This window comes from Macaca mulatta, chromosome 10 (assembly GCF_049350105.2).
Source record: "Macaca mulatta isolate MMU2019108-1 chromosome 10, T2T-MMU8v2.0, whole genome shotgun sequence".
NCBI classification, from domain to species: domain Eukaryota; kingdom Metazoa; phylum Chordata; class Mammalia; order Primates; family Cercopithecidae; genus Macaca; species Macaca mulatta.
The window spans coordinates 116,902,844-116,930,093 of NC_133415.1; the positions used below are offsets into that span (position 1 = coordinate 116,902,844).

General features: G+C 56.8%; 2 protein-coding genes across 3 annotated transcripts in view; both read left to right on the forward strand.

Annotated features, from left to right (window-relative positions):
* PRPF6 (pre-mRNA processing factor 6) overlaps positions 1 to 19,030 on the forward strand; it is a 54,059-nt gene extending 35,029 nt beyond the window's left edge. For both annotated transcript variants that reach the window (XM_077952201.1, XM_077952200.1), the window contains 10 exons: positions 1,441 to 1,563; positions 7,174 to 7,295; positions 9,640 to 9,778; positions 11,065 to 11,184; positions 12,232 to 12,408; positions 12,833 to 12,966; positions 13,706 to 13,797; positions 14,836 to 14,950; positions 17,860 to 17,986; positions 18,758 to 19,030. In XM_077952201.1, the coding sequence (XP_077808327.1) occupies positions 1,441 to 1,563; positions 7,174 to 7,295; positions 9,640 to 9,778; positions 11,065 to 11,184; positions 12,232 to 12,408; positions 12,833 to 12,966; positions 13,706 to 13,797; positions 14,836 to 14,950; positions 17,860 to 17,986; positions 18,758 to 18,910 (1,302 nt within the window). In that variant the 3' untranslated portion in view covers positions 18,911 to 19,030. The remainder of the gene's footprint in view (positions 1 to 1,440; positions 1,564 to 7,173; positions 7,296 to 9,639; positions 9,779 to 11,064; positions 11,185 to 12,231; positions 12,409 to 12,832; positions 12,967 to 13,705; positions 13,798 to 14,835; positions 14,951 to 17,859; positions 17,987 to 18,757) is intronic.
* Positions 19,031 to 22,087: 3,057 nt separating this feature from the next.
* On the forward strand, positions 22,088 to 27,042 carry C10H20orf204 (chromosome 10 C20orf204 homolog). The gene is made up of 4 exons (XM_028828561.2): positions 22,088 to 24,295; positions 25,937 to 26,212; positions 26,306 to 26,458; positions 26,649 to 27,042. The coding sequence occupies exons 1-4, from the start codon at positions 24,293 to 24,295 to the stop codon at positions 26,784 to 26,786; spliced, it is 570 nt and encodes a 189-aa protein (XP_028684394.2). The 5' UTR covers positions 22,088 to 24,292; the 3' UTR covers positions 26,787 to 27,042.
* The last annotated feature ends 208 nt before the right edge of the window (positions 27,043 to 27,250 follow it).

Here is a 27,250-nt window from a genome sequence, read left to right on the forward strand (position 1 = left end):
GAGCCAGCACCTTTGCTGCAGGCCCTGGGGGTCTGGGTGCTGGGTCCTTGCCCCATGTGTTCTTCTCAGCACTGACCTTCTTGACAGCGTCCCTGCCTCAGATCCTTGCTCTTGGCTCTGCTTTCTGTCTGGGATGGTTTTCTGGTGCTGGCGGGGCTCGGGGGGGTCTGGAGGCGTGTGGTTCCTGTCGCACTTCGCTCGCTCATGTCGTGGTCCCCCAGGTTGGCGTGCCACAGTGGTGCCTGTGCTCCTGCACCCTGTTGCTCTAGCTGGCTTATCGGTCTCTTGTTGGTAGACACATTGTCTTGCACACATGGGAATATATTGGTCACATGAATGCCTTGAAGTCGAACTGCTGGGTCCAGTATGTGCCTGTTTTATTTTGATAGAGAATGAGAAATTGCCCTCTGTAGAGACATGTGCTTCTTTGTAGTGTAAGATTTAGGTCCACCTTCACCAAGTGAGCCAGTCAGCAAATGTTTCAATGTTGGTCGTCTGATACGTGCAAAATGGTACTTAGAATAGTTTAATTAGCATCTTGAAAATAAGAATGGGGACTGGGTGTGGTGGTTTATGCATTAATCCCAGCACTTTGGGAGGCTAACGCTGGAGGATTACTTGAGACCAGGAGTTTAAGACCAGCCTGGGCAACATAAGGAAACCCTGTATCTACAAAAAACAATGTAACCGTGGGCGTGGGCCATGGTGCTGCATGACTGTGCTCCTCGGAGGCTGAGGTGGGAAGATCCCTTTTGCCTGGGAGTTTGAAGCTGCAGTGAGCTATGATTGTATCACAGCATTTCAGCCTGAGTCACAGGGGGAGACCTTGACTCTTTCTCTCTTTTTTTTTTCCCAAGACGTAGTGTTGCTCCGTTGCCCAGGCTGGAGTGCAGTGGCGCGATCTTGGCTTACTGCAATCTCTGCCTCCCGGGTTCAAGTGATTCTCCTGCCTCAGCCTCCCGAGTAAGCTGGGATTATGGGCGCCCACCACCATGCCTGACTAATTTTTGTATTTTTCTTTTTAGTAGAGACAGGGTTTCACCAGGTTGGCCAGGCGGGTCTCGAACTCCTGATCTCGTAATCCACCCTCCTTGGCCTCCCAAAGTGCTGGGATTACAGATGTGAGCCACCGCACCCGGCTGAGACCTTGTCTCTTAAAAAATAATAATAATAAGGCTTTACATTTCTTTTCACATGTTTAAAAGTTGTTTGTATTTTTATTTTCTAGTGAACAGTGTGCCTATGTCCTTTGTGACGTTTCTCTGTTGTTTTCTCTGATTGGTGTGCGATAGACTCACTTCCTCAGATCCCTGGTAGGCAGTGTCAGCATCTCGTGCTGATGTCTGTCAGTTTTAACCATTCGGGAATGCCGTGCTTCCTATTGGGAATCTGCAACTCTGATTTCCAAAATCAAAAGTAACTTTTGTGTTGCTCTTTCAGGATGCCGAGGAATGTGACAGGGCTGGGAGTGTGGCCACCTGCCAGGCTGTCATGCGTGCCGTGATTGGGATTGGGATTGAGGAGGAAGATCGGAAGCACACCTGGATGGAGGATGCCGACAGTGTGAGTTGGCAACAGGAGCCTTTGTCCGCAATATGGAGTCTCTGCTTGTGGGAACAGCAGGCACTTTATAACTACTAGGCAATTTTAAAACCTTTTTTTTTTTTTTCTGAGGCGGAGTCTCGCTCTGTCGCCCAGGCTGGAGTGCAGTGGCGCAACCTCGGCTAATTGCAACCTCCACCTCCTGGGTCCACGCCATTCTCCTGCCTTAGCCTCCCGAGTCGCTGGGACTACAGGCGCCTGCCACCACGCCTGTCTAATTTTTTTGTGGTTTTAGTAGAGACGGGGTTTCACTGTGTTAGCCAGGATGGTCTCGATCTCCTGACCTTGTGATCCACCCGCCTCGGCCTTCCAAAGTGCTCGGGTTACAGGTGTGAGCCACGGTGCCTGGCCCTTTAAAACTCTTTAAATACACTTGTTTTGCACGTGGTTGCACTCATAAGGAATACAGCTTGCTTTCTGTTAACCTAAGTTTTTTTTTGTGGGTTTTTTTTTTTTTTTTTGGAAGACGGAGTCTCACTCTGTTGCCCAGGCTGGAGTGCAGTGGTGCGATCTCAGCTCATTGCAAGCTCCGCCTCCCGGGTTTCCACCATTCTCCTGCCTCAGCCTCCCGAGTAGCTCGGACTACAGGCGCCCATCACCACGCCCAGCTAATTTTTTGTATTTTTAGTAGAGATGGAGTTTCACCATGTTGGCCAGGATGGTCTCGATCTCCTGACCTCTTGATCTGCTCACCTCGGCCTCCCAAAGTGCTGGGATTACAGGCGTGAGCCACCGCGCCCGGCTGCACATTTGCTTTCTTATTCTGTTCACTTACTTCTTACTTTTTTTCTAGAACTGTTTGACAATGAAGGAGTTGCAGATGTGATGCCCTTTACCTTTAAATACTTTGGTGTATATTTCTTTAAAAAAGGACATTCTGTTACACAACCATAGCTCAGTTATCAAAATCAGGAAATTAATGTTGGGACAGTGCTGTAACTTCAGACCTTACTCAAATCTCACCCGCAGGCTGGGCGTCGGGGCTGACACCTGTAATCCCAGCACTTTGGGAGGCCAAGATGGGCAGATCACTTGAGCTCAGGAGTTTGAAACCACCCTGGTCAACATGGCAGAACACCATCTTTACAGAAACAAAAGCCAGGCATGGTGGTGCAGGCCTGTAGTCCCAGCTTCTCAGGAGGCTGAGGTGGGAGGATCACTTGAGCTCAGGAGTTCGAGGCCACAGTGAGCTGTGATTGCGCCACTACACTCAGCCTGGGCGATGACAAGACCCTATCTCAGAAGAAGAAGAAGGCTCAGCCGTTGTCTCTGCGTCCTTTTAGCAGAAGAAAAAACCGACTGTGTTCTGTGGGGAATACAGGGCCATCCTCTGGCTAGTCTGGGAGAGCCTCAGCCTTTGTTTTCATGAGTCTGAATTTTTTGAGGACCACAGGCCAGTGATGCTGTAGGCTCCTCTTTGATCTGGTTCTCTGTGGTGTCCCCTCTGGGTTGGGTTGGGTCCTCTTGGTGCATCATACAGAGCGGTGTGCACCTGTCCGACTCCGACCCTCTGGTGCAGGCAGTGGCTGCAGGCGTTTCCACTGTATGGTTGCTGTTTCTTTGTTGTTATTAATAAGTATTTTGAGGATCCATTAATGATGCTTCTTGGCCTGAATCAGTTATTTCTGTGGTGTTTGCTAAATGGTGATTTTTTAAAAAATCTTTTTTATATTAATTTTTTTTTTTTGTAGAAACAGTGTCTCACTATGTTGTCCAGGCCGGTTTTGAACTCCTGGCTTCAAGTGATCCCACCTCAGCCTCCCAAAGTGTGTAGGATTACGGGTACGTCACTGTGCCTGGCCACACCCGCATAATGATTTTGTGAACAGTTTCTCCTACATTTTATTAGTTGGAATTCTACAGTAATGAAGAGCTTCACTTTCTCCTTCATCCGTGTGTGTTCACTTCCTTCCATCTGGATTGGCCAGTGGCTCCTCCTTTGGTCCTTGGGATCAGACCCCACTGCTGGCATTGTCTGTGTGATACACACATGGTTCCTTTGCACCCCGTGTGGCACGACCCAGAGCTTGTGTGCTGGCTGGGCCATCCTCCCGCCCCATGTGTGCTAAAATACACACATCGGTCCTTAGGTGAGTTAAGACGCAGGGCAGCGGTAACGTTTTTGTTGTCGTCATCATTGTTTTTGTTTTTTTTAAGATGGAGTCTTCACTCTGTCGCCCAGGCTGGAGTCCGATGGCACGATCTTGGCTCACTGCAACCGCCACCTACCAGTTCAGGGGTTCAAGCAATTCTCTTGCCTCAGCCTCCTGAGTAGCTGGGACTACAGGCGTCTGCCACCACAGCCGGCTAATTTTTGTATTTTTTATAGAGACGAGGTTTCGCCATGTTGGCCAGGCTGGTCTGGAACTCCTGACCTCAGACCATCCACTTGCCTTAGCCTCCCAAAGTGCTGGGATTACAGGTGTGAGCCACTGCTCCCAGCCTGATTTTCTCTTCTCATTTTGTCGTCTCCTTCACATACACTGGAGTAAGCACAGTTGTTTTTCAAAGTGCTCGTCGTGCTGGGGTATGGCGGACAGTGTTTCTGTGCCCAGAAGTGAGCTATAGTGCTGCTTCCGTCCCGGACACCAGGGCCCTGGGCATGGCATCACTTGACCCTGTGGGTGTTCAGGCCACTCTCGGGTTGCTTGTGAAGGTCAGAGGAGGCAGTGGAGAGTCTGAAATGCTTTGTCACCAACCCTCAGGACTTGGATCAGAAATCACAGAGGGGCATAGACCAGAGTGCTCTATCCAGGGCCTGACCCTCACTGGCACCCTCCCTGACCCCCTCAGATGCTCCTGGTCAGGACACAGTGCCCGAGGCAGGGCCCTTGCTGGTTTCTGTGCTGGTTGAGTCAGACTGAAGCCATGTGACCTGGGAGGCAGCAGGTCTGAGTGAAGAAATCTCAGTGACATCCCCTCCTTTTCTTTCTCCTCGCCCGTTTTCATGCTGGGCGTTCCTCTGGGAACTGTTCTTGGGTGCCCCGTGTGGGACCTGGACAGCTGTGAGCTGCCCGTCCAGATCTTCCCCACTGTCGTGTTCACAGTTGCAAAACTTTGTTCCTGACCCGCTTTCTGGGGGCCTCTCACTCACCTTCAGCAACAAACTTGTTCTTGGTACAAGAATCCTTTCTGTGGCCAGGCACGGTGGCTCATGCCTGGAATCCCAGCACTTTTGGGAGGCTGAGGTGGGTGGATCACTTGAGATTAGGAGTTCCAGACCATCCTGGCCAACATGGTGAAACCTCGTCTCTACTAAAAATACAGAAATTAGCTGGGTGTGGTGGCGGCGCCTGTAATCCCAGCTACTCGGGAGGCTGAGGCAGGAGAATCACTTGAACCCAGGAGGTGGAGGTTTCAGGGAGCCGAGATCACGCCACTGCCCTCCAGCCTGGGCGATAAAGCGAGACTGTCTTAAAAAAGAAAAATCCTTTTAGCATCTGCAGGGTGCAGAGGACGGTGACTTGTCCCCGTGTGAGGCTGAGTAGGAACAGGTGTCTGCACCCGGCCCAGTGAGTCTCCAGGTGTCGTGACTGCCGGTCAGACGAACCCCCAGATGCTTTAGCACTGCACATGGCGACTGGCTCTTTTGTTATCTTTTGTTGTTGATGCCAAGAGATAAAGTCATTCTTGAGTATAGGGGAAAAAAGGCCTGAAGAAAATAGAATTGTGTTTACTGTAGTTCTGTTGGAGTGGATGGGTTTTTCTCTTTATATTCACTTGTCTTTTACAGGTTTCTAATGAATGTAACTTCTTTTTTTTTTTTTTTTTTTTTTTTGAGACGGAGTCTCGCTCTGTCGCCCAGGCTGGAGTGCAGTGGCCGGATCTCAGCTCACTGCAAGCTCCACCTCCCAGGTTCACGCTGTTCTCCTGCCTCAGCCTCCTGAGTAGCTGGGACCACAGGCGCCCGCCACCTCGCCTGGCTAGTTTTTTGTATTTTTTAGTAGAGACGGGGTTTCACCATGTTAGCCAGGATGGTCTCGATCTCCTGACCTCGTGATCCGCCCGTCTCGGCCTCCCAAAGTGCTGGGATTACAGGCTTGAGCCACCACGCCCGGCCTGAATGTAACTTTTTATCATGGTAAATATATACTATACCTAATTTTTTTTTTTTTTGAGACAAGGTCTCGCTCTGTCACCCAGGCTGGAGTGCAATGACACAATCTTGGCACACTGCAACCTCCGCCTCCCGGGTTCAAGCAGTTTTCATGCCTCAGCCTTCCAAGCAGCTGGGATTACAGGCACACGCCACCACGCCCAGCTAATTTTTGTATTTTTAGTAGAGACAGGGTTTCACCATGTTGGTCAGGCTGATCTCGAACTCCTGACATCAGGTGATCCACCTGGCTTGGCCTCCCAGGGTGCTGGGATTACAGGCGTGAGCCACTGCGCCTGGCTACTACACCTGATAAAAAATATATATATGTTCGATCTGCAGTTACAACACGTGTGTGTGCATGTGTGTGCGTGTGTGTGCGTGCACACGTACATATGCCTGGGCCACAGCCCTGTGTGTGCGTGTATGCGTGGCATATGTGCATATGCCTCAGCCACAGTCCTGTGCGTGTGTGTGCACACCTCCATCACCTGCGCTAGTTACTCATGCACCTCTCGCCGGCCAAGAAACCAGCAGGCAAACCCATGTGCTCCTCTTTCAGTGTTCTTGTCCTCATCCTCAGGTTTGTCTCTTTCACATACACTGGAGTGAGACAGCTGGTTTTCAAAGTGCTTGTAATGCCGGAGTAAGAACTACAGTGTTTTCTGTGCCCAGAAGTGTGGTTTCCCAGTCCTGGATTGTGGTTCTACTTTTTTTCTGGTGGGGGGACAGAGTGTCACTCTCACCCAGGCTGGAGTGCAGTGGTGTGATCTCGGCTCACTGCAACCTTTGCCTTCCGGGTTCAAGCGAATCTCCTGCCTCAAGACTGCCGAATAGCTGGAATTACAGGTGCATGCCACCACGTCCGGCTAATTTTTGTATTTTTTTTTTTTTTTTTTTTTTTGAGACGGAGTCTCGCTATGTCGCCCAGGGTGGAGTGCAGTGGCCCGATCTCAGCTCACTGCAAGCTCCGCCTCCCGGGTTTTTACGCCATTCTCCTGCCTCAGCCTCCCGAGTAGCCGGGACTACAGGCGCCCACCACCTCGCCCGGCTAGTTTTTTGTATTTTTTAGTAGAGACGGGGTTTCACCGTGTTAGCCAGGATGGTCTCGAACTCCTGACCTCGTGATCCACCCGTCTCGGCCTCCCAAAGTGCTGGGATTACAGGCTTGAGCCACCGCGCCCGGCCTAATTTTTGTATTTTTAGTAGAGATGGGGTTTCACCATGTAGGTCTGACTGGTCTCGAACTCCCGACTTCAGATGATCCGCCCACCTCGGCCTCCAGAAGTGCTGGGATTACAGGCGTGAGCCACGGCACCTGGCCTGGATTGTGGTTCTAATTAGATAAAACACCGTGGTACACCTTCTAGCAGATGTCATCACTGAGAATCGTATGAGGCTGGGGAGGGCATCAGGCCACTTGCTCTGTGGCCAGCGCTGGGCTTCCCATTCTCATGTTTGTCTCTCTGCTCTAGTGTGTAGCCCACAATGCCCTGGAGTGTGCACGAGCCATCTACGCCTACGCCCTGCAGGTGTTTCCCAGCAAGAAGAGTGTGTGGCTGCGTGCCGCGTACTTCGAGAAGAACCATGGCACTCGGTAAGTGGTGGGACCCGCCTGCCCCAGGGTGCTAATGAAACCTCCAGTTCCATTTGTGTAGCCCTGAATGTAAACCTCTCATCTCTGCTCATCCAGTCTTGTGCCCATTTGAGGTCTGGCCCTCTGGTCGTGATCAAGGATTTTATGGCACTTGGGACTTTGCAACTGGATCCATCTTTTTTTTTTTTTTGAGACAGAGTCTCGCTTTGTCGCCCAGGCTGGAGTGCAGTGGTGCGATCTCGGCTCACTGCAAGCTCCGCCTCCCGGGTTCACGCCATTCCCTTGCCTCAGCCTCCCTAGTAGCTGGGACTGCAGGCGCCTGCCATCATGCTTGGCTAATTTCTTTGTATTTTTTAAGTAGAGATGGGGTTTCACCGTGTTAGCCAGGATGGTCTCGATCTCATGACCTCGTGATCCACCCGCCTCAGCCTCCCAAAGTGCTGGGATTACAGGCGTGAGCCACTGCGCCCGGCTGGATCCATCTTTATAGTCCCTTCTGGGACAGGATTGTTACTGTTTTCTTTTTTTTTTTTTTTTGGAGATGGAGTCTTGCTCTGTCACTCAGGCTGGAGTGCAGTGGCGCAGTCTTGGCTCACTGCAGGCTCCGCCTCCCGGGTTCACGCCATTCTCCCGCCTCAGCCTCCCGAGTAGCTGGGACTACAGGTGCCCGCCACCACACCCGGCTAATTTTTTGTATTTTTAGTAGAGACGGGGTTTCACCGTGTTAACCAGGATGGTCTCGATCTCCTGACCTCGTGATCCGCCCGCCTCAGCCTCCCAAAGTGCTGGGATTACAGGCGTGAGCCACCGCGCCCGGCCGATTGTTACTGTTTTCTAGTTGAGAAACTAAGGAACCCCAGGGGGCCCATCCTGCGAAGTGTGTGTGCTTACACACGTACATATGCCTGGGCCTGTAGCCTGAGGAGTGGCCTGGGTGTAGACTTGAGGCTGGAGCCTGCGTGGCCCATGACTGAGCACTGGCTGCAGCGGTGGGTGGGGCAGCATCTGGGCTCAGGCAGGCATGTTTTCCATTTAAGTGGAGCGGCTTTGGGTTTTGACGGGTTTTTGTGCTCAGAGGAGGTCCTTGACAATTTTCTTTAACTGTACTCTTTAATTGAAAACATTTTTCAGGTCTGCTCTATTGGCTGTAAATGCTGGTTATATTTGGCGTTGCAGTTTATTGTTTTAAATGGGTAGTTCTCAAGGGCATTGGGCTCGTGTCCCCACACACCCTCTGTCCGTCCTCTCCCAGGTCCTCGGGTGACGCTCCCTGTGCCAGGTGAGGACAGGCCCTGCTGGTTTCACTAGGTCTACAGCTGAGAATGTTGAGCCATTGTCTTTCCTTCTCTGGTGTGGTTTAATCTCAGCCTCTTCAGGGTGTCTCTGCATGTGTCCTCCTGAAGCCCTGGCCGCTCCCCATGTCCACCCGCTGGTCTGGTGTTTTGAAGTGATCTCCTTTGGTGATGTTTTGAAATGGCTCTCATGGTGTCCCCTGTAGAAGGTCACCTGGGGCAGTCTGAGTGAAGAACAGGGCGGGGCCAGGTGTAGACTGAGATCTCTCGGCCTGTGACCTGAATATGAACTGCTGCCTTTGACCCCTGGGCACAGCGGGCAGTGCCCTCCTGCTGCCCTGCCTTCTCCCCAGTGCACGCTCACAGGGATGAGCTTGCAGGGATGAGGCGAGGCCGTAGTGCTGGGGAGCTGGTCCTCTGGAGAGCACAGTTGCTTTGCCGTGGCCCTTGCCCCACACAGTGTGATCATGTGCTCACTTTGTCTTGCTGTTGCACTCACTGAGGCCCAAAGGGGTCGTTGGTGCAAGATGATGTGACTGAGGGTGGTGGGCCACGGGAGAGTCCAGGGGCATCAGACCTGATGCCCAAGGCTGGCAGTTTTGCTCAATAGTGACCTAAAATCACTTTCTTTCTATAAGATAATTCTTTTGGATGCCGGAAGAGTCAACCTGGGATCATAATCTTTATCAGTGGGTCCGGGGTGCGCTTGTCCTCTGTGATTCAAGATGAAAAGGCCTCCCCTGTCACAGACTGAAGTTATTGCTGCCTCCAGGACACATGGCTGTAAAAGGCTCTCTTGTGAAGTTCTCTCTCCAGCTCTGCTATTTAAACAATGCATTGCTTTGTAGAACCCTCTTCAGTAGTTGGTTTTAGAACCTTTATGGAGAGGAAAGATTTCCCCACACTCTCCCCATCGTAAAATCTGGTCAATCATTTACAGCATCGAACTTTGGAGCAGCAACTGTCTTTCTGGCGCACCCACGCCGTGGCTGAGTGTGACGTGTGTCTGGTTGATGGCCCTGACTCGGGTGACCGTGGCCTCTATCTTGCAGGGAGTCCCTGGAAGCCCTCCTACAGAGGGCTGTGGCCCACTGCCCCAAAGCGGAGGTGCTGTGGCTCATGGGCGCCAAGTCCAAGTGGCTGGCAGGGGATGTGCCCGCAGCAAGGAGCATCCTGGCTCTGGCCTTCCAGGTGGGTGAGGTCGCCTGTGCGGTGAGGGGCCTGTGCACACAGGAGCTGACCTGGGTGCTGACTGGGGCCTGAACATCTCCCACATACAACGTGGCACGTGCTGTGGCTGGGTGCACTGGAGTCCAGGGGCTGCTCCTCGGGAGCAGGGGCCGTGAAGGGGCCTGAGAGTAGGAAAGCAGCCACCTGGCAGATACGTACCTCTTGGCCCCCGACGCCGTGTGACCACGGGTAAATGTTTCAGAGTGTAGAGCATGAGGTCACACGGGCTGAGGGTGCCCTTACGTGAGTGGACGCATTCAGACAGCCTCGCTGAGCCGGGTTGTCTGAGGGTGCCTGGTTGTCATGAGGTGTGTGTGTGTTTTTTTAAGTACTTGTCTTTATTTTCACATATAGCATCCTAATACTTCATGACATACTTTTTAATAAACTGTAGAATGCTGTATAAACGTCAGTTACTGCAGTGCAGGCTAATGTCATAGAGCGTGCCCTTCCTTGAGCAAACATCATGAGAGGGGCCTGGCCTGGGTTTTACCTTCCGCTCTCAGCTGCCTGTTTGAGATGGCATCACTCCTGTGGGTGACCGCAGCGTCCCCTCCGCCTGCCCGCTCTCTGCTGCCTGTCAGGCGGCTTTCCTTGCCCATCGTTTTTGGGCTGCTTTTCAGGTCTGTGATGTGGTCATCTTGCATGGTCAGTGAGCGGCTGTGCTGATTAGGATGCATTCAGACAGCCCTGGGCACCAGCCCTGGGGAGGCTCCGAGGGCAGAGCCTTCATGTCCACTGGGCTCTGGGCTGTGTGAGCCTCCTCGGCCTGTGGACGCCTTCTCCACATGTCAGTGGCACTCTGGGAGTCCTCTCTCCTGCCCATGTGGGCTCATGAGGACAGAACAGCTGGCTTCCTTTCATCAGGCTCAGGGCAAAGAGCGAGGTTGGGTGTGGTGGGTCTCTATAGGGTGTGAGTGACCCATTCAGGGGCTTTGAGAGGGTGTGGATGGATCCTGGATAAGATGGCCCTGCTCCCACCCCCATTATTGCTCAGTGCTTTGGCAGCCTCCTCGCTGTCCGCGCTGTACTAGAGTGAACATGGACCTGTGTGTTTCCAGGTGAGTCCGGATTCTTGCACTGGAGTCTGCTCTGTCATCTCCTCCCTGGGAAGGGCTTGGGCCGGACTAATCCTGCAGCAGAACAAGGCCTGGCTCAGTTCCTGCCTGCCTGCTTTTGATTAAGTGTGATCAGGCGCTGGTCCCTGTGTTCTGACCCCTCTTGACGCTGCTGTACTTGCCCTCCAGGCCAACCCCAACAGCGAGGAGATCTGGCTGGCGGCCGTGAAGCTGGAGTCCGAGAATGATGAGTACGAGCGGGCCCGGAGGCTGCTGGCCAAGGCGCGGAGCAGCGCCCCCACCGCCCGGGTACGCAGTGGCAGGCAGGGCTGGGCCATCCGGGGTGCGTGGTGTGCACACGTGGGCCCCGCACCTGGCTTGAGTGGTGATGTGAGATGACAGCAGGCAAACGAGACCAGAGCACATTCATATGGCCAGGCATGGTGGCTCACGTCTATAATCTCAGCACACAGCACACTCATCTTTGTGATGTGACTTTAAAACATTCATATGGCCAGGCATGGTGGCTCACGCCTGTAATCTCAGCACACAGCACACTCATCTTTGTGATGTGACTTTAAAACATCCGTGTGGCCGGGCGTGGTGGCTCTCACATCTGTAATCCCATCTCTTTGGGAGGCCAGGGCGGATGGATTACCTGAGGGTGGGAGTTTGAGACCAGCCTGACCAACATGGAGAAACCCTGTCTCTACTAAAAATACAAATTAGCTGGACGTGGTGGCACATGCCTATAATCCCAGCTACTCAGGAGGCTGAGGCAGGAGAATTGCTTGAACCTGGGGGCGGAGGTTGCCATGAGCTGAGATTGCGCCACTACACTCCAGCCTGGGCAGCAAGAGGGAAACTCAACAACAACAACAACAAAACCTGCATGCGGCCGGGCGCGGTGGCTCACACCTGCAATCCCAGCACTTTGGGAGGCCGAGGAGGGTAGATCACGAGGTCAGGAGTTCAACACCAGCCTGACCAACATGGTGAAACCCCGTCTCTACTAAAAATACAAAATTAGCCAGGTGTGGTAGCGTGTGCCTGTAGTCCCAGCTACTCGGGGAGGCTGAGGCAGGAGAATTACTTGAACCTGGGAGGCAGAGCTTGCAGTGAGCCGAGATCGCGCCACTGCACTCCAGCCTGGGTGACAGAGCAAGATTCTATCTCAAAAAAACAAAACAAAAACATACTCATATATTTATCCCCACCTTTTGTGTACACAAACAGGCTATGAAAAGCTTACAAAAGTACCCACAGTGCTGCAGGTAACAGTGTCGAGGACGAGCGTAACACGAAGCACGTGCCTTGGAGCCGATGCCCTGCTGACGGTGCGTGTCTGCCCCACAGGTGTTCATGAAGTCTGTGAAGCTGGAGTGGGTGCAAGACAACATCAGGGCAGCCCAGGATCTGTGCGAGGAGGCCCTGCGGCACTATGAGGACTTCCCCAAGCTGTGGATGATGAAGGGGCAGATCGAGGAGCAGAAGGAGATGATGGAGAACGCGCGGGAAGCCTATAACCAGGGGGTATGTCTGCCTGCACCCTCGGGCTGCAGCTGGCCCGGCATTCACAGAACTGAGCCCCCTGGTGCAGGGCCATTGCCCTTCACCTCTGAGGAGATGTGGAGGGCTGGGGGTTACAGCGAGGGAGCTGTGGGCTCAGGACCCACACCCCGGTCCCCTCACTGAGTTCTGTGCTTTGCCTTGTATGAAGCTGCACACGCTGCTCTCAGAAGTGCAGAGCGTGGCACACCTGAAGTAAAGGCTGGTATGTACAGACCTGTGTGCACAGGTCCACAGCACCACCGCACACTCGTAAACCCACAAATGCAGAGTGGGACACAGGCAGTCCTGAGGTGCTGGCTCGCCCACTGCAGTGAGCAGCTGGCATGGCTGCGTCCCAGTTCTTCATAGACACCACCTGAGCTGCTCTCTCACTTGTCGGCTGCAGTTGAAGAAGTGTCCCCACTCCACACCCCTGTGGCTTTTGCTCTCTCGGCTGGAGGAGAAGATTGGGCAGCTAACTCGAGCCCGGGCCATTTTGGAAAAGTCTCGTCTGAAGAACCCAAAGAACCCTGGGCTGTGGTGAGTCCTGATGAGTGGGGGCAGCCTGGGCTCTTGGCACAGCTTACCCATCAGGTGGGCCGTCCTCACCCAGCTGCTTGTGTGGAGTGACTTGTGCAGTGTTTCCAGGCTCGGGGGCTTGCGAGGCAGTAGGTGCTGGCCACGAAAAATCACGGTCCCTGCCTTGGGAGGGTTCGGCTTAGGTACTGGGACAGGCCTGCAGATGGTTTGATGCAGTTTAGTTTGTGTTCTGATGGAGGGTGCCTGGGAGAGGGAGGGGTTGACGATGGCTGGGACGAGGGAAGGATGGACCCCGGAGAGCTGACTCCACAGAGGAGGTGGCGTGGAGGGCCCTGGAGGTGGGTAGGAGTCTGCGAGGTGCAGGCTCTGTTCATGGAGGTGCTGCATCCAGCTCAGGGTGACGGGGCTGGAGTACTGCACTCTGCAGACAGGCAGCTCCTGGGGGCCTTGTGCGGCCCTGGCTCTCCCAGGCTGGTCTTGCTTGTGCTGGATGCCTTCACCTGCATCTGGACAGCGTCAGTTTCTGAGGTGTTGCCCTTGGGGCGGTTGCCAGTGGGGCTGGCAGGGATGTGGGCGGCAGTGCCTTGCTTCTGTGGTGGGTGAGCTGTGCTGTGCAGGGAATGGAGTTCTTGCTGCTGTGACTGGGTGGGGAGCCTTTTCAGACAAGGCTTCCCAGAAGCTTCCAGAATATGCGCCATTGGTAGATGGCTGTGGGAGCTCCCGGGGCCTGTCTCCTCAGGCTGGAGTCCGTGCGGCTGGAGTACCGTGCAGGGCTGAAGAACATCGCAAATACGCTCATGGCCAAGGCGCTGCAGGAGTGCCCTAACTCTGGTAAGGGGGTGCTTTCTGGCTTCCCAGACTCAACAGGGCTGGCGCTTCCTCAGGGAGTGGGGACTCAGGCTTCCGACAGACTTTATTAAAATGTTTTGTTTGTGTGAATCATTTCAGTCAAAAGTTTCAGCTATACTTGGCCATTAAGACATTTTAATGAAATTCCTGGCCTCAAAATGGGAGAATTTGATTTCATGTTCTGAAGTGTTATCATTTCTTTTTCTTTTAAAATTAAAAGAAATTGGCCAGGTGTGGTGGCTCACGCCTGTAATCTCAGCATTTTGGGAGGCTGAGGCGGGAGGATCGCTTGAGTCCAGGAGTCCGTCGCTTGAGACCAGCCTGGGCAACATAGTGAAACCCCGTCTCTATAAAAAATACAGAAAGTAGCCAGGCACAGTGGCACGTGCCTGTAATCCTAGCTACTTGGGAGACTGAGGCACGAGAATCACTTGAACCTGGGAAACAGAGGGTGCAGTGAGCCGAGATCACACCACTGCCCTCCAGCCTGGACCACAGGAGTGAAACCCTGTCTCAAAAAACAAATAAATCCGTCAGGAGCGGTGGCTCACGCCTGTCATCCCAGCACTTTGGGAGTCCGAGGCGGGTGGATCACCTGAGGTCAGGAGTTTGAGACCAGCCTGGCCAACATGGTGAAACCCCGTCTCTACTACGATACACAAATGAGCTGGGCATGGTGGCGCACGCCTGTAATTCCAGCTACTTGGGAGACTGAGGCAGGAGAATTGCTTGAGCCTGGGAGTGGGAGGTTGCAGTGAGCCAAGATCGCGCCATTGCACTCCAGCCTGAACGACAGAGTGAAACTCTGCAGAGTGTCCTGTCTGTGCCCTTGGGGCTGCCATGGTTTTGGGTGGGCCAGAACACTCATCCTTCGTGGTTCTTGCACAAGTTCTGCAAGCAGTGTGTGGGAGGCCCCGTCACCGTCTGAGGACGTCCTGGGTTAGAATCTCTGTAGGCTGGGCACCTTTCCGGAACCAGAGGCTGGAGTGCAGATCTTTGTTCTTTGTTTCTGAATTGCAGGTATCCTGTGGTCTGAGGCCATCTTCCTCGAGGCGAGGCCCCAGAGGAGGACCAAGAGCGTGGATGCCCTGAAGAAGTGTGAGCATGACCCTCATGTGCTCCTGGCCGTGGCCAAGTGAGTGAGGCGTCCCCACAGGATTGCTGACCCTTGGGGTCCTCATGGGCTCTTTTTCCAGTCTGTCTGCCTCTCCCTGGTCATTGTAAAGATGCCCGGCGGCAGGGTGCGCTCCCCCGATCCTCGGCTGCTGTCACTCCTGCTGTGGTCCGGGGCAGGCGCCTCTCCCGGCAGAGACAAACCTGAGGGTGCTGCAGCATTGTGGGCTTCTGTCCCAAAGCCCTGGGGAGGGACAGCCAGTCTCTCTCTCTCTCTCTCTCTTTTTTCTGTTTCTCTCTCCTTCCCTCCCTCCCCAGGGATCCCCTGGGTGTGGTTCAGCCCTTCCTCTGTTCCGGCTTCTTCTAGGAGGCTGCTCTCTTCGTCTCTGCAATTTTTTAGTTTACACCTACACAGGCCTGGGTTACAGGATAGATTTGCTGATGTTGGTTCACACAGAATTTTAAGTGGTAAGCGAAGCCCCTTTGGACAAGAGGCTTTATGTTGGGGCAAGAAATCACTTGCAGCTCTGTGGCCCGTAAATAATCCAGAGCTGGAGACTGGAGCCTAATTTGTGTGCCCAGGGGTGCCACGATGACTGCTGGAGGCTGTCTCAGAAGACGTGGTGTGAAGGGGAGGCAGAGATCCGTGAGTGACCTCACACCATGTGATTCACACTCGGGTGTGCTGGCCGCTGGGTCAGAGACTCGCTGGGGACATGACTCTGAAACCTCGAAGGCAGCTGCTTGGAGCCGTGGGGCAGAGCGTGCAGATTCTAGGCACATGTGGGCAAAGGCCTGCCACGTGCGGGGCACAGCAGGGAGCTCGGGGCCATCCCCAACCCACAGGGTCTCTGTTTCCTTCTAGAAAGAGGATGACAGTCTGAGAAGGAGCTGGGCCTGAGTGTGCATCAGGAGGCTGGGAAGTGACCATGTAGGGGTGAAGGGAGTTCTTAGAAGAACCCTGGACTCCTGAGGCTGCAGCTCAGGACATGGGCTCACCTGGCGGAGGTGGTGTGTCTGACCCCAGCGGCGAGGGGCCTCACCTTACGTGCCCGGCTTCCCCTCCACCTGCCCTGCCATGGGTCATGCAGAGACAACAGCCTTCCTAGTGCTGGCTCTTGATTCTCTCCATCCCTTCTCCCCAGCACTGGGTGGCAGTGGTGCTTGGTCTCCAGAGGTCTGGGTGCTGCCCCCGTAGGCCTGCCTGTAGGGGCACCTCCTCTCCCCTGCCCGCGGGCCCCTGACAGATGAGAGAGGCTCCCCACAGGGTGGCTTGTGTCTGCCTGGTGCTCCCTTGGTCCTCCCCTGTGCGTCCACCTCCCAGAGTGACTTCTGGGTGACACTCTGATAGTGCAGCCATAAAACCTTATAAAAGGCTTTGCTAAAGTAAATAAGTCACTCCTTGCTATTCCCAAGCCAGTGTTTTGTGTGCCTGCTATCTGGGTTTGTGCTCCTTAAATCACAGTTTATCTAACACTGGGCAATTAAGAATACCACAAGGCTTAAAAAACAATCAGGTTATCAGAGTGTGAAATTATTCCGTTTGGCAACTGAGACGAACCCAAACAGCTGCCTGGAGTGGAGGGTTCCTCGTGTCGTCTCTTGACTGCAGTGCCTCTGGCTCTAGGGGGAGGTGACCCCGAGGAGAGGGTGGGAAGGGTGGCAGCAACGCAGAGTCCCAGGCCTGCCAGCGTGCCCAGCAGCAGTGCCCGCCATCCTTTCTCCAGCAGTTTGGGGGGGTGCCATGCACACCCCCAACCTGGCCTCTGATAGTCCAGCATGGACCTCTTCAGGCCTGGTTTTCAGGTGTCCATGTGTCTGGCAGGCACGGTGGTATCAATCCTGTGGCCTGAGAGCTGTGGGCCGCAGGCCCAGGCCCTGGTGCTGCCCGAAGTCCATCTTCTCAGTGTTCACTGGGGTTGCTGCTGGAGGCCAGGCGGGGCAGGATGATCCAGCAGGTGTCTCAGTGAGGAGCTGAAACTGTGTAACTTTCCCTCATCAAAGTTGTAGTTTAATTTTGTGTCAGGTTTAGTTTCATCTCCTTGTATTTGACCCTAATTTTATGGAGTTGGAAGGTCTTTCCCTGCGTGTGAATTTTTTTTTTTTTTTTTTTTTTTTTTTTTTGAGACGGAGTCTCGCTCTGTCGCCCAGGCTGGAGTGCAGTGGCTGGATCTCAGCTCACTGCAAGCTCCGCCTCCCGGGTTCACGCCATTCTCCGGCCTCAGCCTCCCGAGTAGCTGGGACTACAGGCGCCCGCCACCGCGCCCGGCTAGTTTTTTGTATTTTTTTTTTTTTTAGTAGAGACGGGGTTTCACCGTGTTAGCCAGGATGGTCTCGATCTCCTGACCTCGTGATCCGCCCGTCTCGGCCTCCCAAAGTGCTGGGATTACAGGCTTGAGCCACCGCGCCCGGCCAATTTTTAAAGAAACAATTTGGGCCAGGCACGGTGGCTCACGCCTATAATCCCAGCACTGGGAGGCTGAGGCAGGTGGATCATGAGGTCAGGAGTTTGAGACCAGCCTGACCAACACAGTGAAACCCCATCTCTACTAAAAATACAAAAATTAGCCGGGCATGGTGGCAGGTGCCTGTAATCCCAGCTACTCAGGAGGCTGAGGCAGGAGAATCACTTGAACCCAGGAGGCAGAGGTTGTGGAGAGCAGAGAGCGCACCACTGCACGCCGGCCTGGGCGACAGAGCAAGACTGCGTCTCAAAAAAAAAAAAACGATTTGGTTAGACCTGTGAAGGACGACTTCAAGTTAATGATCTGGGGCAATTTCCAGATCAGCCCAGGCCCTGCTCCTTGGGCCTTCTTGCGGGGAGCTCCAGGGCTGCGGGTCAGGGATGAAGCTGATGGCCCTGGAGCCCTTCCCCTGCCCCAGAACACTGTCCTGCAGCCACTCACTCTGGTTCCTGTCCTTCCGGAACAGGCTGTTCTGGAGTCAGCGGAAGATCACCAAGGCCAGGGAGTGGTTCCACCGCACTGTGAAGATTGACTCGGACCTGGGGGATGCCTGGGCCTTCTTCTACAAGTTTGAGCTGCAGCATGGCACTGAGGTGAGGCCCCTCGGCAGACCGCCGCTCAGTGCCTTCCGGGACCGTGGTGGGGAGTTCTGCCAGCCCCGGGGGCTCTAGGAGGTGGCCACGGCCCGCGTGACTCTGCCCGGCGGTGGGAGGATGGACCGGGTGGGTGGGGCACAGCATCCTCGACGCCCCCCCCCAAGGCAGTCTCTGCCTCCACATCCGTTTTCTGCTTATAGCCTCACAGCTCCACACCCTGGAACTGAGGTGCCCAGTTCCTCAGAGTGGCCTGTCTGCTGGCGTATTTTAATGAGTTACTTGCTGGCTGGGGCCTGGGCTCACTTGAGGAATGGGAATGGAGTTGGCCTTTTTCTTGGGCCTGAGCCTGGGTATGGCTTTCTAGGAGAGCCTGGACAGCAGCCCCTCCGCTCCCACCTGCCCCCCAGAGCTGTGCTGGAGGCGGTCAGGCTGTCCTGGTCTTCCCTGGAAAGTGTTGCCAGCCCACATGAACCCTAACTCCTTGTTTGGAGAAGGCAGATGTGACCACTTGTGTGAGGCACAGACATGGGGAGCCTGGCTCAGCTCCTCATCTGTGCGCTGAGGCTGGGGGGTCCGTGCTCCTCAGGCTCCTTTGAGGAACACACCTGAAAGAGCCTTGCCTTCTGCTGCAGGGCCTGTGCCCCCTCGCCCGCCAGTTGGGGTCGGTCCTGCCAGAGCCAGGTCTGCATGGGGGCAGGCGAGAAGCAGGCGAGGTCTGGGGAGTAGCGTGGGAGGACCCCTGCCTGAAGTGCCCTGTGGTCCCCCCAGGAGCAGCAGGAGGAGGTGCGGAAGCGCTGCGAGAGCGCAGAGCCGCGGCATGGGGAGCTGTGGTGTGCCGTGTCCAAGGACATCGCCAACTGGCAGAAGAAGATCGGGGACATCCTTAGGCTGGTGGCCGGCCGCATCAAGAACACCTTCTGATGGACCGGTCGCTCGCCGTGGCCGGTCTCCGTGGGGCAGGGTTGGGCCGCACGTGGGAGGGCCTGTGGAAGGGCCCTGAGCCGTGTCCTCCTTCATTAAAAGTTTTTATGTCTCGTGTCAGAGCAGGCAGCCTGCTGGTTTTCTCTGGGGCCTTCCCTGGCTCCTGCTTCTGCTGCCCCAGTCTGGCCTGTCCTGGTGTGTCCCACACTGTCCTGGCGTGTCCCACGCTGTCCTGGCGTGTCCCACGCTGTCCTGGCCTGTCCCACACTGTCCTGGCTGTGATCACCCTTGCCTGGGCAGAAGCCTCTTGCAGATAGCCAGTGTCTCACAGAGGAGGCACTGTGGCGGTGCCCGGGTTCCCCCAGATAGCCAGTGTCTCACAGAGGAGGCACTGTGGCGGTGCCCGGGTTCCCCCAGATAGCCAGTGTCTCACAGAGGAGGCACTGTGGCGGTGCCCGGGTTCCCCCAGATAGCCAGTGTCTCACAGAGGCGGCACTGTGGCGGTGCCCGGGTTCCCCCAGATAGCCAGTGTCTCACAGAGGAGGCACTGTGGAGGTGCCCGGGTTCCCCCAGATAGCCAGTGTCTCACAGAGGAGGCACTGTGGAGGTGCCCGGGTTCCCCCAGATAGCCAGTGTCTCACAGAGGAGGCACTGTGGAGGTGCCCGGGTTCCCCAAGATAGCCAGTGTCTCACAGAGGCGGCACTGTGGAGGTGCCCGGGTTCCCCCAGACTGTAGAGAAGGTGGTGGGAGTGCAGATGTTCTGGCCGAAAGCCCTGTGTGGGGACAGCTGGAGATAGTGGGGACCGAGCTGCCTGCAGGACCAAGGTGCTCGCAGGAGCCTGGCAGCCGCCTGCAAGGGTCTTGGTCAGGGGACAGCTGGGGCCTCCCTGGAGTCTGAGTGCAAACAGAACTCAGCTCTGCCCAGGGCCTCTCCATACAGCCTCCCAGGCCCCTCAGGCATGTGTCGAGTGACAGTGTCACCAGTAAGAGGCGTTCTTACCTTTGGAGGTGAGTTTATTTATTTATTTATTTATTTTTGAGACAGAGTCTCGCTTTGTTGCCCAGGCTGGAGTGCAGTGGCACGATCTCGGTTCACTGCAACCTCTGCCTCCTGGGTTCAAGCAGTTCTCCTGTCTCAGCCTCCCGAGTAGCTGGTACTACAGGCGCCCGCTCCCAAACTCCTGACCTCAGGTGATCCGTCTGCCTCGGCCTCCCAAAGTGCTGGGATTACAGGCGTGAGCCACCGCACCCGGCCGTGAGTTTATTTTTGCTAATTTAACCTTAAAGCACTGTAATGGTTCTCATCTCTAGGTTGAACGTTGCATTACCTGGGAGAGTTGGCTGCTTTTCAACCTTAGCTGCATAAGGATAAAGGACGTCGTCAGGCCTGGGATCGTGTGTGTGTATCCGGCTGGGAGCCAGCTGGCTCTTGTGTAGGCCAGGGCTGGAGACATCTGGCTGGAGCTGGTGGCTGGCCCAGAGGGTGTGGGTGGACAGCTGTTAAGCCCTGCAGGGGAGGAGGAGGGCACTGTCACGTGGGCCAAGAAGGCTGCTGGAGAGCAGCTGTCCCTGGACGTTCCTTGTGAGAGGGGAGTCCCGGAGGGTCCCAACCTGTTTTGTGGTACCAGTGGCAGGGCCTGTGGTGGTGGTCAGTCACTGACCCACAGCTCTGCCCTCCTGCACGTGGGGGCCTGTGCTAGGCCTTGTGGTCTGCCTGCTCCTGACGAGTGAGAATGGCTGGGGTGGGGGATCCCTGTCTGCACATGGGGTGGTCCTGGTAGACCAGAATGTGGGTATGGCTCCCCCTTCCCTGTGGTTCTGGGGACCTCGAGGACATGGCCAGTCCAGGGCAAGGGACCTGCCACCCGTGTGGGGTCAGGAACTGCTGGTCTCTGCTGGGCAGGCAACCTGGGGTCCAGCTCAAATCGTTGAAATCTGGAAGTCCTTCCTCTCGCCCCGTCCTGAGGAGCAGCTGCTGGAGCTTCATGAGTGTTTTCATTCAGACTTGTGGAGGAGTTTCCTTTGATCTTTCATGGAGACATGGAAGCATGAGGGAGCCTTCAACATTTACTCTGAAGACGAAGAGAGAGCTGCAGCCTTTTGGAGTTTGTAAAGTCAGCCCGGTCCTGTACAGACGTGGACACCGAGGCCGAGGAAGTTTGTAAAGTCAGCCCGGTCCTGTACAGACGTGGACACCGAGGCCGAGGAAGTTTGTAAAGTCAGCCCGGTCCTGTACAGACGTGGACACCGAGGCCGAGGAAGTTTGTAAAGTCACCCCGGTCCTGTACAGACGTGGACACCGAGGCCGAGGAAGTTTGTAAAACCAGCCCGGTCCTGTACAGACGTGGACACCGAGGCCGAGGAAGTTTGTAAAGTCATCCCGGTCCTGTACAGACGTGGACACCGAGGCCGAGGAAGTTTGTAAAGTCAGCCCGGTCCTGTACAGACGTGGACACCGAGGCCGAGGAAGTTTGTAAAGTCATCCCGGTCCTGTACAGACGTGGACACCGAGGCCGAGGATGTTTGTAAAACCAGCCCGGTCCTGTACAGACGTGGACACCGAGGCCGAGGATGTTTGTAAAACCAGCCCGGTCCTGTACAGATGTGGACACCGAGGCCGAGGAAGTTTGTAAAACCAGCCCGGTCCTGTACAGACGTGGACACCGAGGCCGAGGAAGTTTGTAAAGTCATCCCGGTCCTGTACAGACGTGGACACCGAGGCCGAGGAAGTTTGTAAAGTCATCCCGGTCCTGTACAGACGTGGACACCGAGGCCGAGGAAGTTTGTAAAGTCAGCCCGGTCCTGTACAGACGTGGACACCGAGGCCGAGGAAGTTTGTAAAGTCATCCCGGTCCTGTACAGACGTGGACACCGAGGCCGAGGATGTTTGTAAAACCAGCCCGGTCCTGTACAGACGTGGACACCGAGGCCGAGGATGTTTGTAAAACCAGCCCGGTCCTGTACAGACGTGGACACCGAGGCCGAGGAAGTTTGTAAAACCAGCCCGGTCCTGTACAGACGTGGACACCGAGGCCGAGGAAGTTTGTAAAACCAGCCCGGTCCTGTACAGACGTGGACACCGAGGCCGAGGAAGTTTGTAAAGTCATCCCGGTCCTGTACAGATGTGGACACCGAGGCCGAGGAAGTTTGTAAAACCATCTCGGTCCTGTACAGATGTGGAAATTGAGGCTTAGGAATTTTGAAAAGCCAGCCTGGCCCCGTATAGATGTGGAAACAGGCCTAGGAAGGAAGCACTTCTCTGACCTCAGCTGGGTGGGCATTGAGGGGTCACACAGAAAAGAATGTATCAGGCCGTGTTCAGGGGAGGCTTCCTGCAGGGCCCCTGGAAAGTTCCAGAGCACTTGCGTTGTCCATGTGTGTCTCCTCTTTCTTGCCTGTGTGGGGTTTTCTCAGATGCTTTGAGGCCAAGCTACAGTTGTGCGTCACTTAACGGTGGGGACACATTCTGAGAAACACCTCCTTAGGTGATGTTGTCTTGCAGATATTAGAGTGCATTTACCCAAGGCTGGCAGGCAAGGCCTCCTGCACCCCCAGGCTGTGTGCCAGAGCCTGGGGCTCCTGGGCTGCAGACCCGCACAGCCTGTCACAGCATTTAATCACATCCAAACACAGAAAAAGCAAAAACGTAAAGATGTAGTGTTACAATCCTAGGGGACTCCTGTCACCTGTGTGGTCTGTTCTTGACTGTTGTGTGAATCACTGACTTTTCCCCCTGGGAAACTACCTTAACCTGTCTCCAGCGGAGATTTTTCAGCCCACGAAGGCGAGCTGCGCCTCGTGTTCAGCCCACAAAGGTGAGCTGCGCCTCGGAGGCTGCTCTTGTTCCAACGGAGATTTGTTCAGCCCACGAAGGCGAGCTGCGCCTCGGAGGCTGCTCTTGTTCCAACGGAGATTTGTTCAGCCCACGAAGGTGAGCTGCGCCTCGGAGGCTGCTCTTGTTCCAACGGAGATTTTTCAGCCCACGAAGGCGAGCTGCGCCTCGGAGGTCGCTCTTGTTCCAACGGAGATTTGTTCAGCCCACGAAGGCGAGCTGCGCCTCGGAGGCTGCTCTTGTTCCAACGGAGATTTGTTCAGCCCACGAAGGCGAGCTGCGCCTCGTGTTCAGCCCACGAAGGCGAGCTGCGCCTCGGAGGCTGCTCTTGTTCCAACGGAGATTTTTCAGCCCACGAAGGCGAGCTGCGCCTTGGAGGTCGCTCTTGTTCCAACGGAGATTTGTTCAGCCCACGAAGGCGAGCTGCGCCTCGGAGGCTGCTCTTGTTCCAACGGAGATTTGTTCAGCCCACGAAGGCGAGCTGCGCCTCGGAGGTTGCTCTTGTTCCAATGGAGATTTGTTCAGCCCACGAAGGCAAGCTGCGCCTCGTGTTCAGCCCACGAAGGCGAGCTGCGCCTCGGAGGCTGCTCTTGTTCCAACGGAGATTTGTTCAGCCCACGAAGGCGAGCTGCGCCTCGTGTTCAGCCCACGAAGGCGAGCTGCGCCTCGGAGGCTGCTCTTGTTCCAACGGAGATTTGTTCAGCCCACGAAGGCGAGCTGCGCCTCGTGTTCAGCCCACGAAGGCGAGCTGCGCCTCGGAGGCTGCTCTTGTTCCGAGGTGTCTTCACCACGGCCTGTCAGGCTGCAAACCAGAGCGCCTGCCCCAGACGGCAGCAGAAGTGACAGCAGCCAAGGATGGGGACCCGCCAGCTCCCGGTGTCTTTACGCAGAGTCACAGCCCCAGCGAGACCCCTCAGCCCAGGAGGAGTGAGGCCGGGCCAGCAGCGGGGGCCCGGGAAGCCCCACGTCTTGGGACCTGCTGGGGCAGGGCCCCCTGGATGTCAGGCTGCAGGTCCAGCAGCTGGGGCGGGCATGAGGGCCTCCTGCCAGCTCTGCCCATCAGCCAGCTCCCTGGGAGAGGCAGCACTTGCCGGCCACAGAGTTGGCCCCAGTCTCACCTGGCTCCCCTCCCCCACCAGCTGGGCCCTGCACCGCCCAGCCCACACAGCGCCCCGCCCCTCCTTGACAGAACAGTATCTCTGGGACTGACAAGTTAATCCAAGACCCACATTAGCCCTGGATCCCCTGGGAGAGGTGGCTACTCAGTTCCAGGGCCAGGTTAATTGAAGTGATAGGGAGTGGGGAGGAGGGGGCAGGGCTGGGATTGCGTGGCCTCCTTCCCTCTCCTGCTCCCTCCCTCAGCTTGGAGGAGCCAACTTCAAAAGCCTCCGCCTGGCCTGCCCCTCTGCAGTCCTCCAGGCAGCCTGTCCAGGGAAGCCGTTGGCTGGTGGTGGACCTGGTGCGGTGGTGCACACCCCGTCCGAGGACCCCAGGATCATGTGTGTGGCCTGCTGGCGGGAGTGAGGGAGGGCAAGACGCTGAAAGGCCCATGGTGAGCAGCTGTGGGCCTCCTCTAGGGAGGGGCTCACTTGGGTGGAGGGGCTGGGGGTACACACAGCTCAGGAGACACTGCTTGTTCCCCTGAGTCCCACCGGGAAATCTCCGGTTGGCTCTGGTCACTGTGTCACTGTGGGTGGCAGTGGGTGCATGTGCCCTGGCTTCTGGTAGTTGGGCGAGGGGGGCTCCCGGGTGCCGGGCCACCCTGTTCTAAGCTGGGCTGAGGCTTGAGCCAGGAAGTGGTACTAACAGGCCAGGTGGGACTCCCAGGGCAGCCTGCCCCTACCCAAGTTCGCCGGTCTGCTCCTCTCTCAGTCTCCCCCGACCCCCACCCCGCCTTCCTCCCTTCCCTCCCCAGGAGCACAGTATCCTCCTGTCCACCTGGGTAGGACACAGCAGGTGCTGGACATCCTTGCAGCTCCAGCTGGCCTGCTTAGGAGTCAGGCTCTGGTTTTCGCTATGACCTCTGACCCAGAGCAGGCAGAGGGGATGACGTGGCAATCCTGAGCCCACCAAGTTGGCCGTGGCGTGTGTGGTTGGGGGGCCAGGTTCAAGAAGGGGCCGTAGCAAGCCGTCTGCTCTTCCAGCCATTGCCGCTTCAAGCTCTGAGCAGGAGCTGCCACCCCCACCAGGCCCCCAGCTCTAGGCGAGGGTTGGGGTGCTGCTTGGTCAGGCTCCCCTGCCAGGGCTGGGAAGCCGAGTCGAGTCCTGTTATCTCGGTCGGGTTCGCATGATTAATTTTCCAGCCCTAGATCTGCTGTCTGACTCCATGCGGGGGCCCAGGGGAAGGTTTGGGGCTGGCCCCTTTGAGTGGCTGGGAACCTGGGGGCCATCAGCTGTCTCCTTGATGTTTGGGCTTTTTCCCTGTGGGAGCAGGCCCTCCACTTTGGGTCCGCGGAGGCCCGTGGCATAGGCTGCCTGGAGCGATGGCGTGGGGCGGCTGGTACAGGCAGAGGGGGCTTTTGCAACTGTTGGTTGGGGCTGGATGTGGTGGCTGCTTCTTCCTCTGTGGCTTCTGGGAGTCCCCCCAGCTTTCCCCTTCCAATAGGGTGCGGCTTGGAGCTCTGAGCCCCTGCCCCAGTTGGGTCGGAGGTACAAGGAGTTCCCCAGTCCCCATGTCTCTGAGCTAACCCAGAGGGCGCCAGTGTGGGACGTGCGGAGTTGAATGGGCGTGGCCATGGGTGGGGCAGCCTGTACTGGGACAACTTCCTACTGTACCCCCAAGAGCCTGCAGACCAGCCCCACTCGAGCTGTGCAGGGTCAGGTGGGCCTACATGGACCTCCTACGTGGACCACAGAGCCAGGCTCTCCTGCCTCTGGCCCTGCCCCCTCAGTCTCCTGCTGGGCTCTTCAGGGCTCAGTGACATGGCCTCCCAACCCACATCACTCACCCCTTGCACATCTTTGCAGGGAGCATAGAGCTGTCTGGTTTGCAGACTTATCTGTTGTCTCTCCTGATTTATCCCGCCAGGCCTGTGCCTACAGCCTTTCTTGGCTGGTTGACATGTCCATTTCATAAGGCTCAGAGATCCCGTGGTGTGGGGCTTCTGCGGAGACAAAGTGCAGGCGGGCTGGCTGCTCCCTGTGCTGGGAACCCCCGCCCCCAGGCCTAACCCCAGCCTGCTGTCTCCTCCAGGTATCCCCCAAGCCTGCACTCTGGGCGCTCTTGTTGGCGCTGCTGGGGACCGCGCCAAGCCGCGCCCATTCCCCGGCCTGCAGCGTCCCCGACGTGCTTCGCCACTATCGCGCCATCATCTTCGAGGATCTGCAGGCTGCCGTGAAGTGGGGCGGGGCGGGGGCCGAAGAGACCAGGCCAGGCTCCAGACACTTTCATTTCATACAGAAAAACCTGACTAGACCCGGGAGCTGGGGACGGCGGGGACGGCCTCGGGCCTCCTGTGGCGCCCAGAAGGTATGGAGGAGGCGCCCCTACCCAAGTTCGCCGGTCTGCTCCTCTCTCAGTCTCCCCCGACCCCCACCCCGCCTTCCTCCCTTCCCTCCCCAGGAGCACAGTATCCTCCTGTCCATCTCATCCCTGGGTCGGACCCTGCGCGGGACGGTGGCCGGGAGCCGCCGCGGTGCCCTGGAGAGAGCTGCGTGGACCGTGGCTGTGCGCACCGAGGCGGTGATGCGGCGCCACTGCAGGACGCTGCCCCAGGTGTGCGTCCCTGAGTGCAGCCGGGGCCAGACCTCCCCTAACCCCACAGGGCCGCCGCGCGTCCTGGGGCTCCATGGCCCTAGGCTGAGGTCGGGCTGGGCCGCGCCTCCCTTCCCGGGCCGGGCTGGGCGCAGGGGCCGGGCTGGGCGCGGGGGCCGTGCGCATTCGCTGACCGCCCTGTCCCCGACAGCGGAGCCGGCGGCCCGAGGTGCGCCCTGCCCGGCGTCGCGGCGGCCGAAGGCAGCTCCTGCTGCGCGCCCTGGACGCCGTCGCCACCTGCTGGGAGAAGCTCTTCGCGCTGCACGTCCCGGCCTCCAGGGGCTCCTAGCGCGGCCCGGCCTGGCTCTGCCTCCGGCGCCCTGCGCGGGGAGGAGAACCAGCGGGGCCGCGGCAGAGCCTGGAGACGCGCCTCGTTTTGTCGACTTGTTGGTGACCTCGGCCCCCCGCTCGACGCAGCCCGCGCTCCCCGCAGGGCCCAGGACTTGGAGAAGGGAGCGCGCCCGGCCGCCGCTGGGTCTCGGAGGAGGCCCGCCCTCCACGCGCCGAAGGCCTCAATAAACGGAGCTGGCGCTGCGGGTCCGGCACTCCCTTCGCCTGCCTCTCTGTGGGCCTGGGACCGCCCCGGGATCTGCGCTTCGATGGCGGGGGGGCGGTGGAGGGGGAATGCGGGGACCGGCACCTCCTGTGGCACCTGGACGGGGCGGAGCCGCCGCTCCCAGCCTCGGGCAGCAGAGGGCGGGCGCGGGACGCTGGGCGCGCTCCGGCTCGGTCAGCTGCTCCCGGCTGGGCGGA

Excerpts from the sequence above, each read along its gene's own strand:
- C10H20orf204 (XM_028828561.2), top strand. Across the intron at positions 26,213-26,305 it reads CCTCCTGTGGCGCCCAGAAG|GAGCACAGTATCCTCCTGTC; the intron begins GTATGGAGGAGG and ends TTCCCTCCCCAG. Across the intron at positions 26,459-26,648 it reads ACTGCAGGACGCTGCCCCAG|CGGAGCCGGCGGCCCGAGGT; the intron begins GTGTGCGTCCCT and ends TGTCCCCGACAG.